Source organism: Myxine glutinosa, chromosome 9, assembly GCF_964187855.1.
Source record: "Myxine glutinosa chromosome 9, kmMyxGlut1.1, whole genome shotgun sequence".
Lineage (NCBI taxonomy): Eukaryota > Metazoa > Chordata > Myxini > Myxiniformes > Myxinidae > Myxine > Myxine glutinosa.
The window spans coordinates 105,571,949-105,590,917 of NC_136269.1; the positions used below are offsets into that span (position 1 = coordinate 105,571,949).

Here is an 18,969-nt window from a genome sequence, read left to right on the forward strand (position 1 = left end):
GAGTGTTGTATGTAGAGGCCTAATATTCCTCACATGGGGATGTACGTCTGGCAGTTCGCTCTGTTTTTAGCTCATAAAAATAAAGATGCTTGATATTTATTGAAATTAAGAGGTCATTGTGCACTGGTAGTCTCGATAATTGCTTAGGTTTCTGGTTGTAAAAATTAGCTTTACCTACATTTAATGAGAGTATTAGGATATATATACAGTATATACAGCATGTATGTATGTATATATATATACATATACTAGCTTTGCTTGGCTTGCTACGCTCACCTCCCCACGTGTCGTTACAGAGGAACGGGCTTGTCTTACCTGAGGATAATGACTGTACCTGAGTTGCTATGTTGTCATGATTTACACCAATCACAAACAAACAATTATTTTGCACAAATTTATTTGTAGTGTTTGTGATATAACATTTTTATAAGCAATTTAGGTTGAAGATTTAGGTTGAAAAAATAATAAAAATTCAAAAAAGAACCCCTCAGCACATACATACGGGAGGGGTATGTGCAGACTGGAAGTTTGGGACGATTACACCTCACCACCACATAATTCAAAACACCTCACCACCACATAATTAAAAACATCTCACCACCACGTAATTCAAAGCACCTCGCCACCACGTAATTCAAAACACCTCGCCACCACGTAATTCAAAACACCTCGCCACCACGTAATTCAAAACACCTCGCCACCACGTAATTCAAAACACGTCACCACCACGTAATTCAAAACACCTCGCCACCACGTAATTCAAAACACCTCACCACCATGTAATTCAAAACACCTCGCCACCATGTAATTCAAAACACCTCGCCACCACGTAATTCAAAACACCTCACCACCACGTAATTAAAAACATCTCACCACCACATAATTCAAAACACCTCACCACCATGTAATTCAAAACACCTCACCACCATGTAATTCAAAACACCTCACCACCACGTAATTAAAAACATGTCACCACCACATAATTCAAAACACCTCACCACCATGTAATTCAAAACACCTCACCACCATGTAATTCAAAACACCTCACCACCACGTAATTAAAAACATCTCACCACCACATAATTCAAAACACCTCACCACCATGTAATTCAAAACACCTCGCCACCACGTAATTCAAAACACCTCACCACCATGTAATTCAAAACACCTCACCACCACATGATTCAAAACACCTCACCACCATGTAATTAAAAACATCTCACCACCACATAATTCAAAACACCTCACCACCATGTAATTCAAAACACCTCACCACCATGTAATTCAAAACACCTCACCACCATGTAATTAAAAAAAAACCTCACCACCACATAATTCAAAACACCTCGCCACCACGTAATTCAAAACACCTCGCCACCACATAATTCAAAACACCTCACCACCACGTAATTAAAAACACCTCACCACCACATAATTAAAAACACCTCACCACCATGGAATTTTAAAAAAACCTCACCACCACATAATTCAAAACACCTCACCACCATGTAATTCAAAACACCTCACCATCACGTAATTCAAAACACCTCATCACCACGTAATTCAAAACACCTCAGCACCATGTAATTCAAAACACCTGACAGCCACGTTATTAAGAACACTTCACAACCCCAGAAACAAAAGTTTGAGGGAGTAGTTCAGTAACAACACAGACACTGCCCAGATATGTGGATATATAGATAGATGATTGTACCTGAGTTACTGTTTTGTCATGGTTTACACCAATCATAATACAAACAATTGTTTTTTGCACAAATGTATTTGTAATATATGTGATATTACATTCTATAAACAATTGAAGTTGAAGATTTAAGTTGAAAAAAAATAATTGTTTTTTAAAAAATTCCAAAACAACACCCAAGGACATACACATGGGAGAGCTAGGTGCATACCATAAGTTTGGTACGATTTCACAAAAGCCTGAGGGAATAGTTCAGAGACAAGACAGACACTGCACAGATATATATATATATATATATATATATATATATATATATATATATATATATATATATATATATATAGTCTTTCAGAAGAAGCAGTGCAATAGAAGCTTAACACCTGTTGTGCAACAAGATATGTCTTTCAGAAAAAAGTATTTATTGTCAGTTGTTGGGTATCCCATTCGAGCAAGTCAATGATACTTGCAAGTACAAAAGCATACACTTACATTTTGAGGACAACAAACACATGAACGCAGTATATATATATATATATATATATATATATATACACACACACATATGTATGTATAACCAAAATATTACTTTTTGACTCCCTGCTACACCCCAAACACGAGAAAACAAGCAAAAATATCTCACCTTGCCATCACAAGAGTCCAGCAAAGCTGATGATGTGCCATGAAAGGTCTTCCACAAATATAAACCAAGGTGGCAGAGCCAGGAAACACCTGGAAGCCTAGATATGCCAAGCCAAATCGAAGTGAAAAATGCTATGCTCACTCGCCATAATCCCATTGTTTCATACAAATATACTGTTCTTCCAGTGTCTGAGTTCATCTGCAAAGTTGTTAACCACTGAATATTACAACACAACCATCTTTCCCACACTACTTGTGAAAGTGGTCTTCAAGTGACAAAGAGTGCAGAGGATGGTCGAACGAGAGGAAGCAAGTTCAATATGATATCCATACAGAAAGAGCTACACTGACCTGGCTCTCAATTTACTTCTCTATCTCACTCTATCTTTCAGTCTGTTTTGCTCTCACTCGCTCGTACTTTCTGAAAATGAGGCCAGAGCAAGGGGAAGGCTCAGCATGTATTTTGGGCGTGGCTTGGCATCTAAGCAACAGGCTTGAAGGTGTGACTGCCACTGCATTACAAGAATGGCCGTACCTGGCAGCAGCAAAACCCGGTGGACTCCTAGCGTGTACTGGTCCAATATAAACCGGTGGCATTAGGTTAGCTTTGCAAGCAGAACCCACAATTGGAGTTCGTGAGGAGTTTGTGACATTAATCCACCTTCCTCTTTCTGAGTTCATCTGGAAAAACTTTGAAAACTATGCAACTTATGGAAATGCCTGCCAAGTGAGTGAGAAGTGCGATGTCGATAATTATGCGATCCAAGCGATCCAAACATGGATGTAAATGGACCTAGTAAGACGTAATAATTGGTGAGGACTAATTTGACATGAGAATCAGTATTAGAACAGGTGAAGAGGTGTAAGATTCGAGTGAATACAACTGTGAAAAGGTGTATGTACATTATGGGAATGATGCGGAAGAAGGAAATGAAAGGAAATGTATGTAAAACGAAGCAAAGAGGGACTGATGAAAGCAAATATGAGTTGTAACAAATACTTTAGAGTATGATGTTCCAAATGGAGAAATATTTCAATCCAGAAATCAAAAGGTCATGTCACTTGGAATTGCAAACACAATTTTCAACATTCATAAAATTCCTTTTCTGCAAAAGGTTGTTGTTCGTCGAAAGAGAGTTAAGGTTTTGCTTCTGCATTGCGCATTTCAACTCCAGAATACCATGATCAAATTAAACATCGCTTTACATGCAACTACTGACTTGTTACCACAAGGACGCCAGCGCGAGAACAAGTTTGAGGACAGGGCATTGAATATGAAAGTGCCACTTCACATCAAAGGCCTACAGAAAAAAGATTGCGTAAACAACGTACACCAGCATGCCAGTGTGCATTTAACCCAAATCCTCAAAAACGTCTGGCTTCATTTCAGAATAAGGTTATAATGCCAACCACATAATTCTGATCATCTCAGAGAAATAGAGTGAAGTGGAACTCAAAATGGAGATAAAGAAAATTGAAGTAATCGAGGAAAAATGGAGATTGATGAAAGGTCTCCACAGCCGGTGTTACAATTTGCTGTTTAAGCGTTCAAGGCTTCATCGGCAGGATGAAATGCTGAATATGAACCTATCACAGTCTTGTGGAGTGGGTTGGGGTGGGGCAAGCGAATGGAAAATGCCCTTTCACTCAAGGCTAAAGGATGCCATGAATGTATGTGAGATGACAACACAAACCTTTACTGGCGGAGATAGAAAGAAGTAAAGGTAAAAGGTCAAAAAAAGCAAAAAGGTAAAATAAAGATTTAGAAAATTAGTTAGAAAACAAGTAGGCACAGAAGAAGAGAAAAAAAAAAGCAGAAAGAAGAAAGCTCCTCAAATAATTAACCATTGGCTCTCTGTTTACACAAACAAGAACATTCATTTGGTCGGAAGTGTCAGTATGCAAATGGGCCAATGCAGGTCTGGCTTTGGTGGGTTTTGGTGTGCTATCAGCATAGTATGACATGAGGAAAGGATTTTTTGATATTTTTTTTTTTTGTATACAAGATCGAGGCTCGTGGAAGAGCTAACATTGATCACAAAAAGACAAACTAAAACATAAAACATAAGATAAAGGGAGCGGGAGAACACGATGGAGAGCAGGGACATCGGGAGATCTGCCAGACGGAAGCCTCTCCTCAGTGAAAGACATATGAAAGCCCGCTTGGAGTTTGTAAAAAAAAGCACCTAAAGGACTCTCAGACTGTGAGAAACAAGATTCTGTGGTCTGATGAAACCAAGATTGAGCTGTTTGGCTTCCGTCTGGCCACTCTGCCATAAAGCCCAGATCGGTGGAGTGTTGCAGTGATGGTTGTCCTTCTGGAAGTTTCTCCCATCTCCACACAGGATCTCTGGAGCTCAGCCAGAGTGACCTTTGGGTTCTTGGTCACCTCTCTTACCAAGGCCCTTCTCCCCCGATTGCTCAGTTTGGCCGGGCGGCCAGCTCTAGCAAGAGTCCTGGTTGTTCCAAACTTCTTCATTTAAGAATTATGGAGGCCACTGCGCTCTTGGGAACCTTCAATGCAGCAGAGATTTTTTTGTAGGCTTCCCCAGATCTGTGCCTCGACACAATCCTGTCTCTGGGCTCTGCAGGCAGTTCCTTTGACCTCATGGCTTGGTTTTTGCTCTGATATGCATTGTCAGCTGTGAGACCTTATATAGACAGGTGTGTGCCTTTCCAAATCATGTCCAATCAATTGAATTCACCACAGGTGGACTCAAATCAAGGTGCAGAAACATCGCAAAGATGATGAAGAGAAATGGGAGGCACCTGAGCTAAATTTCAAGTGTCATAGCAAAGGGTATGAATACTTATGTCAATGTGATATTTCAGTTTTTTCTTTTAAATAAATTTGCAAAACTTTCTAAAATCCTGTTTTCTCTTTGTCATTGTGGGGTATTGAGTGCAGATTGATGAGGGAAAAAATGAATTTAAACGATTTCAGCATAAGGCTGCAACATAACAAAATGTGAAAAAGTGAAGGGGTCTGAATACATTCTGAATGCGCTGTATGTCAACTGTGAATACTGACTACATCTGGGCTGTAAGGATACCCTAGAAGGCCTCGAGGCTTGTTCAATTGCCTCTGAGGTGACTATCATGGGTTTGAGTATTTCTTGGTGGAACTAGAAAAGCCGTCATCCTCGTGTTTCACTTGCAGGCCGAGGCATCCCTTGGATTGTGTGCGATCCCTTGGACTGCCGCTAAACTGGACATCCCATTTGCTGGCATTGGTAGTAGAAAAAAAATACGTCACAGTGTCCTTCATGAAGTGAAATTGCAAATTCCTGCCTTAATCTATATTTGACTGTCCTATATACTATATTTACTATATTTACTATAATATTATATTTACCTGTCCCCCCTTTGACTTCCGCTTCCGGTCCGGTCTGGAGAGGACGCTGGCGTTACTTGTTCGCCGCTTCTCCGACTGGGCCATTGTACATAGTTTGCTTTTCTGGTGGTCGTGGCGGATTTTTGACCGTTGGGTCTGCCCTCTGCTCGGTCCCGGCTCTGCTCCTGGCTTCGCCTGCCCGGCTCCTCCACTGTTTCCCCAGGCCCGCTCCCGTTGTTTGCGGCGGTGGCTGTTTGCCGCTGTGGTCTTAATTAGCGGCTGCAGTCGTTTGCCGCTGCGTTTGCCGCTTTGCCTCCTCGACCTTGGCCTCGTACTCGTCCCTTCGCTCCTGCCTGGCATGGCTCTGAGGTACTCCGCCGCAGGGCTTCTTCTGCTCGGTACCCGCTCCACCCCATCATGCATCTCTGCCATTAAATCAAATGGACTCCTCCGACGACCCAGGTACATTCACCGTGGCTCCGGTCGTAAGTTTGTTTATTTGCAATCAGGTCACTCCATCCCCGTCCTCTGGTCGGCTCAGCGCACTCTCACTCTTCGTCCCAGCGCACCTGGTCACAGCAACGCACACGATCGCACCTCCTGCCTACGAACCCTGGCTAAATCACCTGAATTCATCCCTGCTGTTCAAAACAACATCAAGCTCACCCTGTTCAACACCCGGTCCCTCAACAACAAATGCCTCATCCTGAACGAATACATCCTGGATAACAAACTGGACTTTCTCTGTCTCACCGAAACCTGGCAACAACCTCTGGACTACTACACGCTCAACCTCACCACACCCAATGGATATTCCTACGTCAATAAACCACGCTCGGAGGGCCGAGGTGGTGGAATTGCCGTTATCCACCGTCAAGACATCAAGACCAACCTCATCTCCATCTCATCTGCTCCATCATTTGAACACCTGGCTTTAAAACTCTATGGTCGCATGCAGTCAGTCATGGCTGTCGTCTACCGCCCTCCCAAACCACACCCATCATTCCTGTCTGACTTCTCCTACTTTCTGACCCAGCTATGTTCCCTCTCCCCCTCAATCCTCCTCCTTGGTGATTTCAATATCCACATGGACTCCACTGACTCCACAATAACCACTGACTTCACTGATTTACTCACCTGCTTTAACCTCACTCAACATGTCGACTTTCCTACCCATATCCCTGGTCACATTTTGGACCTTGTCTGCTCCACTGGATTAAATTTGCACCATCTCTATGGCTCCGACCTCACCCTCTCTGACCACTTAGCCATCACTCTGACCATCAACATCCCCGCCCCAACACCAAGGCATTATCGCACAATCAACTCCCGTAAGCTAAACGCTCTTTCACCTACCTCATTCTCATCCACCCTCTCTGAAAAAATGTCCACTTCTCCCTTCATTGACCTCCACACCCCTTCCGACCTCACTGACTACTACAACCACACTCTCTCCTCCTGCCTTGACCAGCTTGCGCCTGTAAAAACCAAAACAGTTTCTTTCACCCATTCTGCTCCCTGGTTTACCCCTGAACTCCACCTGATGAAAGCTCGTGCTCGCCAACTTGAAAGACTCCGCAATAAAACGGGTCTCACAGTTCACTCCCAAGCCTACAAGGACCACCTACAACACTACAAAGATGCCCTCTCCAGCGCCCGCTCTGCCTACTACTCTCAAATTATCCACTCTGGCTCCGGAAACCCAAAAGCACTCTTCTCGACAATAAACAAACTCCTCCGCCCCCTGAACCCCACCACCCAGTCATTCACAGTAGACAACTGCATCTCCTTCCTCTCTTTCTTCCAACGCAAAATTGACAACATCTACAACAGCTTGACCACCGCCGCACCCGCTCCCCCTCCAACCACCTGCCCCCCCTTGTCCTGCCATCCCCTGTCTCGGTTCTCCCCAATCTCCCCTACTGACCTCTCTGAACTCCTCATAGGAATGAAAACTGCCACCTGCACTCTTGACCCCATCCCCTCCAGCTTTGTCAAAGCCTCCCTCCCTGCTCTCTCTCCACTTATCATTGCAACAATAAACTCCTCCCTGTCTACAGGCATCGTCCCACCTTCCCTCAAAATTGCTGCTGTTACCCCCATTCTAAAAAAACCTGGTCTAAACCCTGACACCCTAAACAACTTCAGACCCATCTCCAACCTACCCTTTCTGTCAAAAGTTTTGGAACGCGCTGTAGCCACTCAACTCAAACATCATCTCTCTGCCAATAACCTGTATGAAACATTCCAATCCGGATTCCGGTCCAACCACAGTACTGAAACTGCTCTCCTCAAAATCACCAATGACCTTCTCCTCTCCTCTGACGCTGGCAACCTCAACATTCTCGTCCTCCTCGACCTCAGCGCTGCCTTTGACACCATCGATCACACCATCCTCCTCACCCGACTTGAATCCACCTTTAACGTTACCGGCACTGCCCTCTCTTGGATTAAATCATACCTCTCTGACAGATGCCAGTTCATCTCCATCAATAACTGCAAATCCCCCACTGCTCCCCTCCCCCAAGGTGTCCCCCAAGGTTCAGTTCTTGGCCCCCTCCTCTTCATCCTTTACCTGTCCCCGCTCGGTCACTTAATCCGCCGTCATGGTCTCCAATTCCACTGCTTCGCCGATGACATCCAGCTTTTCATCTCCACCAAGTCCATCTCCACCGACACCCACTCTATCCTGACAAACTGCATCACTGAAATAAAATCCTGGCTTCAAATCAACTTCCTCAAGCTTAACTGTGATAAATCTGAAATAATCATCATTGGCCCAAAAACGCTCACAAAATCCACCCATAACTTTGCCCTCAACATCGACGGTATCCCAGTATCCACCTCCCCTCACATCCGGAATCTTGGCGTCATCTTTGACCAAACCCTTTCCTTCGACAAATACACTAAACAGATCACAAAGTCAGCCTTCTTTCACCTGAAAAACATTGCCCGTCTCCGCTCATCCCTCTCCTCCACGGCTGCAGAAACCCTCATCCACGCCTTCATCACCTCCCGTCTGGACTACTGCAATAGCCTCCTCTATGGTTCACCCTCAAAAATCACCAATAAACTCCAATACATTCAGAACTCCGCTGCCCGTCTACTCACCCATTCCCGGACCCGTGACCACATCACCCCCGTCCTTTACAAGCTTCACTGGCTCCCCATCCCCCAGAGAATCCAGTACAAAATCCTCCTCTTGACATACAAAGCCCTCCATAACCTGGCCCCATCCTACCTGGCTGACCTCCTCTCCAGACACACTCCCACCCGCAACCTCCGCTCTGCTGGTACCAACCTCCTGACCCCCTCCATCCGGACCAAATTCAGATCCTGGGGGGACAGGGCCTTCTCCATCGCTGCTCCCACCCTCTGGAACTCACTACCTCACACCATCAGAGACTCCTCCTCACTCACCACATTCAAAACATCACTAAAGACCCACCTGTTCAACACTGCATTCAACATTCAACCCACAGCATTTAACCCCTGACTATCTCTTCTCCTTCTCCCTCCTTTTGCTTTAAATATTTCCCTATTGATTCTTGTCTTTTTGCAATTGTTGTTTTCATGTATTGTTATGCATTATGTTTGCATTATGCATCATGCATGCATTATGTTTTTATGTATTGTGATGCATTATGTTTGCCACTCTGTCAAAGCGCCTTTGGGCTTCTGGAAAAGCGCTATACAAAATAAATGAATTATTATTATTATTATTAATCTACAGTGAGCATTGCTTAATCTACAATGGTACAACTGATACTACCCACAGCCATGTACTGCAACAAAACAACAAGAAAAAGACTATAAATTATGTATATATTTAGGCAAATGAGCAGAATACATTTCTGCATACATCAGAATGGAGGGTTTGGTGTGGGGGAACTGGATAAAGTGATATGCAGTGAATGATCGGTCTTCCACTCAATCCATACAAGGTGAAAGATAAATAATGTCATGATGTACTCGGTTTACGAACCGTGAATAAATATAATTGGAATCATGGTAATGACGAGGGTAAACCAGACAGTTCAGTTCTGCACCGATCAGACAACATGCCAGGGGTGAATAATCTGTATATGTATATATATGTATAATTGTGTATATATATATATATATATATAATATATATATATATATATGTATAATTGTATATATATATGTATAATTGTATATATATATATGTATATATATATATGTATATATATATATATATATATATTTATTTATAATTAGTGCTCCAACCTATGACTAATGCCGTAACGTCACTGCCACAACGCCTGCACTGTCTGCGAAGTTCTGCAAGAGCCATCCTGCAGTGCCAATCAGAAAGATGAATTTCAGATGCTGTCACAAGTGTGTAGAATTCAAAGTTCAAATTCAAATTCCAAAGCAATTTCTACGAAGGATGCGACAATTGTTGGGTGAGAAAAACCTAGAGAATAATACTCAAGCTGCTTTTTCTTCATAGATTTTTGCCAACCAATGGTCAGCGTATCCTTGTTTCAACCAGTGATTCAGTGAATATCGAACAACTCGCCAATATAGTTGACAAGATAATCAAAGTTGCTATGCCACCCACTTCCTCCATCGGTGAGGTCAGATCCCATTTCACCAGTGACATGTCTACCTCAGCTACATCCAACATGCAATGACTTAAAACCCAAATGGACCAGTCAACTGCCCAAGTGCAGGCTCGTACATGCCATCTTCAGGAGGAGCATAGTCATAGTTGGACCCATAGCAACATCCAGGAGACTGACGCACAATGCCGTAGTCCTGGTGATTCCCCTGTGCATCAGGACAGTGGCGGTCAAACACTCCACTACTCACTAAATTGACTTGCCCTCCAGTCATGGGTCGATTTGTGACTAGCTCCGGATTGTTATGCAATTGCTAAAGCAGAGTTTGATCACATGCTTGAGCTGGGTATCATTCAACCTTCAAGAAGCAACTGGTCCTCACCTTTACATATGGTCCAGAAGAAGACATTTAGCGATTGGAGGACCTGTGGTGACTACTGTTGTGATTGCGAAGAAGAAGAGGAATTGAAGGTGTCAGCCGCTAGGGGCTTGAGGCTATTTAAGATCTGGCCGTGCTAACAGGTGTGTTTTCTGGTAGGCTCTACCCTTTCCGGTAGACAGGTTTCTGGTACACAGGTTTCTGGTGGACCTTCCTCCTTAAGTGAAACTTTGGGTGCACTGCAGGGGGAAGGTAAACAAAATACGATATCTAAGGAGGAAGTTGTTGTTTTTCTGAACGAATCCTTTAGGCAACGCAATGTGCAAATTAAGGATCATTCCCCTGATATCAAGGCTTTCATTGTGACTGCAAAACATATGATACAGAGGAATGACTGTGGAACTTTCTGAACCTCAATTTCAACGCCTTAGGAAAACCTTGACAAAAGCGAACAACAAATTGCAGGTAGAAAGTCATTTTAGTGCATAGTTTCTGATATTTCTGGGAGAATAAAAGCTGATATTATTCTCTTATAGGAGACCCATGCTACAAATACTCTAAAAACTGAGTGGGAGAAACTTTTTAGAGGTCAATGGTTCTTAAGCGGGTTTCCTACACCCAAGGCCGGTGTTGCTATTTGCTTAAGCCACAGGTTTTCTGTGCAGCAGGTTTCCTTTAAGGAAATACATAAAGGACACCTATATCTGTAGAGTTTTTGTGTAATGCACAAAAAATAATTGTGGTGAACGTCTATACCCCGAGTGATCCTCGAGAAAGGTAAATTTTGTTTCCTATCCTAGAGGACTTCATTAAAGACCAGGATTCGACCGCATTCATTTGCATTGCTGGAGATTTTAAATGTACAATTTGCCCAGAAATCGATAGGAATGGTCATGTGCCTCATGTAGCCTCTACTAAGGGGTTGGATAACATTGTTAAGCACTATTGTTTTAAAGATGTGTGGAGGCTACAACACCCACATATGTGTAGGTACACATGGTGCAGATATCAGGATGGGTTTATATCAAGGGCAAGACTTGATAGAATATATGTTAATAAGCCAATGGTAAATGTTGTAACTACGTCCCAAATTCTACCAACCAGGTTCACAGATCGTAGTTTAGTTGTGCTGTCCTTTAAATTGCCATTGCCATCAGGTGGTAGTGCATACTTGACTCTTAATACTCGTCTTTTAAGTGACAAATTTTTAAAAAGACTATTTCAAGGCTGTATGGGAAAAGATCTGTACCTCCAAGCTTGAGCACGCCAACCTTCCGTTGTGGTGGGACCTTGCGAAATCCCAAATAAAATCTTTCTGCCAGCAATATAGTCTATATACAACCAAGGTTCAATCTCACTCAATTGATTTGTTGAAGTCTGAAACTGTTTCCCTAGAGCAAAGTAATGACGATGCTGGAAAGGACACACGAGACCAGTTGCAATGGGCAAAGAGAACATTGCTGGCTGTAATGGTTAAGCAAAGGGCAATGGGTACCTTGGTAAGAATGTAGATGATCAATCTGATGCTGGATATGCCAAGCAAAGAGTTCTTCAAATTAGAGAACTCTACCAAAAAGTCACAACAAATTCATGGCTTACTTACTCCAAATGGGGCTTAGACGACATCCCAGCAGGGAATTTGGGGGGTCTTGAAAGACTTTTACTCGGACCTTTACTCCCCCCAGAGTGTGAATAATGGAATGATACAGGAACTGATTGCTGGACTTCCAAAGCTTGAAGAGGACCAGCGACGAGTGCTTGACTCCTCAATCTCAGCCGAGGAACTTGAAGCGGCCATGCAAAGCCTAAAAGACGGAAAGGCTTCTGGGATTGATGGCTTACTGGAGAATTTTTTAAAGACTTTTTGGAAGCTTGTTGGACCTGAGTTGCTTGATGTCCTCGAGGAAAACATTAACGTTGGAGAACTGCCATTGTCATGTAGGAGAGCAGTTGTGTGTTTAATACCCAAAGCTGGTGACCTTCAATTAGTTGAAAACTGGTGGCCTGTATCGTTATTGTGTGCTGATTATAAGATTTTCTTTAAGGTTCTTGCAAATCGTATGAAAGCTGTGGTCGGTTCTGTTGTACATCAGGACCAGATTTATTGTGTACCGGGAAGGTCTATACATGATAACATATTTTTGGTTAAGAGATAGTCTTTCTTGTAACAACTACTTGCATGATGATTATGGGCTATTGTTTATTGATCAAGCTAAATCTTTTGATCGTGTTGATCACCAATACCTTTTGTCTGTCCTTGAAGGGATGGGCTTCAGATAATTTTTCATCTCCCATGTGAAACTATTGTACTCTGGCACTTACTGCATGATGAAAGTTAAAAACAGGTTATGCTTTCCCTTTCCCTTTCAACGTGGTATTCGTCAAGGGTGTCCTCTTTCTGGGTTGTATACAATCGCTCTTGAACCACTCTTGTCCTCCATCAGGCAGCAAATGCCCCAGAATAATGGAGGCATAGAAGGTCCAACATTTGTGCTGACTGCTTACGCTGATGATGTTTGTGTTTCAATTAGAGACCAAAACGGTGTCTTGGTTTTGAAACGGTGTTTGGAAAATTTCTCCACAGCCTCTTCCAGTGAGGTAAATTGGAGCAAAAGTACAGCCCTGTGGTGCGGTCATTAAAATCTTTCCTCAATACAGCCACCTTCACACCCACAAAACATGGTATGGAGAACTGATGGAGTTACATACCTCGGAGTCTATCTTGGCAATCTTTAGAGGGAATCGAAGAATTTGGAAGGTGTGCTCGAACAGATTGCATGACGGTTAAAAACATTGGAAGAACTACTGAGGTCTCTGTCCAATAGGGGACGCAGCCTGGTTATCAATAACCTAACAGCAACCAGGTTATGGCACAAGGTGATTGCCATATAGCCACCTAATGGACTAATCCTTGCTATCCAGCGAGCACTGGTGAACTTCTTTTTGAGTGGCTACCATTGGCTTCGACCTGCTGTATTGCACGACCCCCGGAAAGAGGGTGACCAAGGTGTTATAGACATCCCCGGCAGAGCCATTGCTTTTCGTCTGCAAACTGTGCAAAAACTGCTGTTCACCGAGCAGCTGCCATGGCGTCCTTTTGCATTTTTTTGTTGCAACAGGCCGGTGAATTGTGGTATGACCGGCAACTTTTCTTGATCGACCTGGAACGGTTTCATTTTGGCTCATTTCCGATGTTTTACCAAAGCTTGCTGGATACTTGGAAGGGCTTTAGCGTCCACCAATTAATTGACGCTTACAATTGCCGAATGTTCCTGCAAGAACCTCTTTTTTACAATCCGTTTCTCCCAGGTATTCCTCATAGCAATGCCTTGATCAAAAAATTCATACCAGGATGGGTCAACAAAGTGTGCGATCTCAGAGATTCATCTGGGTCTAGGTGGAGACCTGCTGGGGCAATTGCAACAAGCCTAGAGTGCAGGTCTGTTCGACTCGGACACCAGATTGTCCGAATTGTGATTCGGAAATTTTGACTGCTAAATATTGGCTGGGAAGGTGTCGGTATTGTGGAGGATCCACAATCCCCCCTTTCATCTTCCCCCCTTTCACTTGGTAACTAAAGCTGGGATTCATGACCTCTTCAGACAAAGGCAAGCAGCACCATCCCTTTCTGGGTCAACACGTACAGCAATGTGGTCAGAATGACTAGGGCTTGGATGTCCGTCAGCTCCACTGTGGCCTGCGATGTAAACATTACCTATCTATGGCCTATTGGCAGACATACAATGGAGATTATCCCTATGGGCCCTCCCATCCAATACCCTGGTACACCATTTCAACAGCTTGGTGGAAGTCACTTGTCCCTTCTGCGAACACAAGGAGGACCTCTTTCATGCGTACGTGCAATGCAAAAGATTGAAGCCTCTTTTTTCTTTACTTTCAAACCTTTTTCACAAACTGTCTTTTCATTTCACTCCTCATATGTTTGTGTTTGTGGTAGCTTTTAAGCTCTTGTGCAAGGACTCTGGTGTTCTTCTCAACTTTCTCGTTGCTGTTGTGAAATATGGCATATATAAATTGAGGAAAATTAAAATTGACAATGGTTACAGGTCTGATGTCATGCCTATTTTCAAAGGGTTTGTTGCAGCAAGACTTCAGTTAGAGTTTGACTATTACCTAAGTATGGAGAATGTTAAACTTTTTCAGAAAAAATGGTGGTGTGGTAATGTTTTGTGCTTTGTGGATCAACTGGAATTGGTGATCACCTTGTAATGATTCATGCAAAGTTTTTGAGTTTTCTCCCTGTCTGGAATTGTTATCCTTCTTTTCAAACTGTTTTTTTGTGGATGAAATAAACGGTTTGCAAATTCTCTCATTCTTTCTTTCTTTTTTTTTTCTTCTTTTTTTTTCTCTCTCTCTCTCTCTCTCTCTCTCTCTCTCTCTCTCTCTCTCTCTCTCTCTCTCTCTCTCTCTCTCTCTCCTTTGTGAAGGTGGGGGTACATCATCCTGGACGTGGGGGATCCCTGGGTCACTCCTGGAAGATCAATCGGCTGTCTCCCTGCCGCGGGCTTGTTCAAAATAACTCTCCAGAGCTATAAAACAACAACAACAACAACAACAACAACAACAACAACAACAGGCTTGCCAATGCACAACAGGTGGATGAGGAACTGCAGCATCTCTTTGCCAGCTTCACATCGCACAGGTTGAGTGAAGTGCTTCTCCCTATTTCTGAAAGTGGTTGGTTGGTTGCTCGAGCCTATATTTTCAGTGATGTGGATTCTGGGAGTGGAGGCCGTTGTTTTGTTGTTGTATTTTGTGTTCTTGCTGACTGGGGTGGGGGTACGTATGTATTCATGTCTAGTTGCTGCATGTGGTGGCATATGTGCCCCTGCTGGCCCACTTTAGCTGAACATATCAAGGTTGAAGGGTCAAAACGGGATGATGCTGAGGACTTCAACTAAATATTTTCTTTCCAGCCATCCAAAGTAGCATATTATGCTACTTATATGAGACTAAAGCATTGGTTGTAGAGGGAAAGGGGGGAGGGGTGCAGGGTACCAACGTTCTTAGTGATCATGCTGGACAGTTAAGGTGACTGGCTTGAGATCTTGGGGTCCTGAGTTTGAGCCGTTATCAAGCCGTTGAATTAACACCAGGTGTGTTGACTCAGTCTGTCATCCTTCCAAAGTCAGCAAAATGAGTACCAGCTGACTGATGAAAGGGGGCATCAAATCAGTGGCATAGCCTCGACCCCAGAAAAACGATGCAGCTATGCAAGCAACCACAGGCTCCATTCAAACCACCACCATGCTGGCCTATCTAAAAGAGTTATTGACACCAGGGGTAAATTAAATTACAGCAAAGGCAAACTAACACGAAAGGTGAATTACCGACAACATGCCCAACTGTAAAAATGACTGAAATCGCAGATATAGCCATGTACAGTACAATAATTAATGTCAACATTCTGATTATAGTGCATGCCACAAACTGAAATTTTATGGGAAAAAGGCCTGAACTTTCTAAAACAAAGTTGTATCTTTTGGGGAAGGGAAAACTGGCATATCTGCTTCGTTTCACTCAGTGCAATAACTGAAAGCAGCAAGAGTGAACCTCCACAATTACTCAGTCCTGCCCTGCAATGAAACCCAAAAGCCCTAAAACTGTCATTTCAGAAAACACAATAATTAATTTATAGTGTGCACGTATGCACGTAGGCATACACGCACACACACACACATCTCGTTTTTACATTTCTGTTCCTCACAATTCTGTCTCTCTCTTATTCACGCTGACACACAAAGACGCACATACACATACATACACACACACACTCTCACACACACAGACATACAACGCACAAACATGCACGCACACAAACACACACATAAACACACAAACACAAACAAATACAGACACACAAACACATACACACACACAAACATATACAGACACACAAACACATACAGACACACAAACACATACAGACACACAAACACACACAAACATATACAGACACACAAACACATAAACACACACACACACACATGCATAAACACACACGCATAAACACACACACAAACACATACAGACACACAAACACATACACACAAACACATACAGACACACAAACACATACACACAAACACAGACACACAAACACACAAACATATACACACAAACACACACTCACAAACACACACGCATAAACACACACACAAACACACACACACAAACACACACATAAACACACACACACACACACAAACACAGACCGGCAAACACACACACACAAACACACTCACACAAACACACACCTACCTTGAGCCAACTGTTCTCATATCTTTGTAATCCAGTCTGTTTTTCATTCTGTCTCACTATTTTTTCTCCCGCCAATGCTCACCTTTCTAGCAAGGAGGGAAGATAAAAGTACCAAAGCAATCATAAACCCTCATTTTATTATCGCCTCCCTCTCTCTGGTGATACTGATCGTTCACAGACATTCTCCTCCCCTTTTTTCATTCCATAATTTTCTTTTCTTGTATCCGAAGTCTTTTTGCTAAATTGCTACAAATTAATTAATTGGAATTTCCAACAGAAGCATTTTAATTTTCAATACCAAGTACATTTTGAGAATGCGGTTCCCAGCTTTAGCGAGCTGTTGGCTCGGCTTTTACTGTTAAAGTTTTATAGGAAGAATTTTGTTTGATGGACAAGGACGTTATAAGGAAAAGTTAATTTGATGGTGTTGAGGGAAACTTGTACAAACTCACATGACCGGTTTTCAGGGTGATGGATGACCCATTGACCCATGGCAGGAGACCCATAGAGATTTTTTCTCACCCTCATTTGTATATAATTGATGAACTTTAATGATACCAATTATCACGGTGAATTAATTGGTTCACGAGTTATCAAACAGAGTGACCACTATATTCGTCATGGGTGTGTGTCTGTCTGTCTGTCTGTCCGCAGCATAACTACCCGATGATATCATCCGATCTTGATGAAACTTGGGTGGGAGGTTGATATCATGATCTAGTTGTGTCCTGCCTGGAGTGGGCGTATTGCACCCATTGTGGGCGGAGGCACGCCCGAAAAAGATGTCTTTTTAGGGGGTAATCGAGTTCAAGCTACATCTTCTCCGAGGGGTTTGGTGGAATCTGAGAGGGGTTTCGATATTTGGTTAGGCCAATGTCATGTGTCTAGCCCCACGGAGCTCCTTTTTTTCATTTTCGCCCCAAGGTCAAGGTCACAGGGTCATGAAATTTAGAAAAGTCGATTTTTGATGGTTTTATTACATTGTTCGCTTCCTGATAGAGCGAAATGTCGTACATGATCTTATATTATCACATACATCATGAAATACAAGTTTTCCAACAAATTTCAGAATCTTCGACCTTTGACCCTTGAAGGTCGCAAAGGTCAAATTTTCAATGTTGTCGGAATCGAACCGAATTTTCGGTATTGTGTAGCTAACTAACCTCATAACTGATTATACATTATTTTCTATCTCATTTCAAGGTCAGTAACCTTCGTTTTGACATTTCAAGGTCACAAAGGTCAATTTTCAAAGTTGTCGGAATCGAACCGAATTTTCGGTATTGTGTAGCTAACTAGTCTCATAACAGATAATACATTCCTATTTATATATTTTCAATGTCGGTTTTGATCTTTGTCATTGAATACCGCTCGCTCGTGAACCATCGTCGTCTCCTGACTTGTTTGCTTTAAAAGAGTTACATAATTTGGTGGTCATGTGTTATTATTTTGTTCATTGATCCAGGGGCAGATTGGGTATATAACCGGTACAATGCCAGGACTGGCCTACTCATGGTGTGTTTGGGTGCAGAATTTGGAGGAGAAATGTGCAATTTTAGCCAATTTCTCACCAATTTTGCCACTGAAGCAATTGTTCAAGACTGGTAGGGACATTCATTCTGGGTTATATCAATGAACACATTAAAACTGACACTTCAGTGGAGTGGGAAAGTAAGAATGGTAACAAGAACAGACTGAGCACTGAAGAAATAGCATTAGGATTCATGATGATGGATTATATACATGGTTTGATAACATGATTTGGCATCAGCACAAAAATTAATGGTAATAGACCAGGTAATTTGGACCAGGTAATTTCGAGAAAAAAATATTGAAGCTCCAGAGAAAACCTTTAACCAAAATAGGGAGTATGGCAGTAGGCCTATACTGTTCAATGGAGTATAATTCCACATTTAAAAGAAAATGAAATCTGTTTTTTGGGGTGGCATTACCTTCCAAAACCACCCCTCCTCTGGGTAGGAGAAGGGTCACTGGTCGTTTTAGGTCGTAAAACCGTTCAGTTACATTGTTGAAAAGGAAAACA

General features: G+C 42.7%; 1 protein-coding gene across 3 annotated transcripts in view; it reads right to left on the reverse strand.

Annotated features, from left to right (window-relative positions):
* The window catches only part of LOC137435127 (uncharacterized), a 99,407-nt gene extending 82,408 nt beyond the window's left edge, over window positions 1-16,999 (reverse strand). For 2 of the 3 annotated variants that reach the window (XM_068128625.2, XM_068128626.2), the window contains exon 1: window positions 2,343-2,747. In XM_068128625.2, coding sequence (XP_067984726.2) covers window positions 2,343-2,540 — 198 coding nt within the window. In that variant the 5' untranslated portion in view covers window positions 2,541-2,747. Of the gene's footprint in view, window positions 1-2,342; window positions 2,748-16,925 lie in introns of those variants that run through there. The other variant, XM_068128627.2, reaches the window with a different exon arrangement.
* Window positions 17,000-18,969: the final 1,970 nt, after the last annotated feature.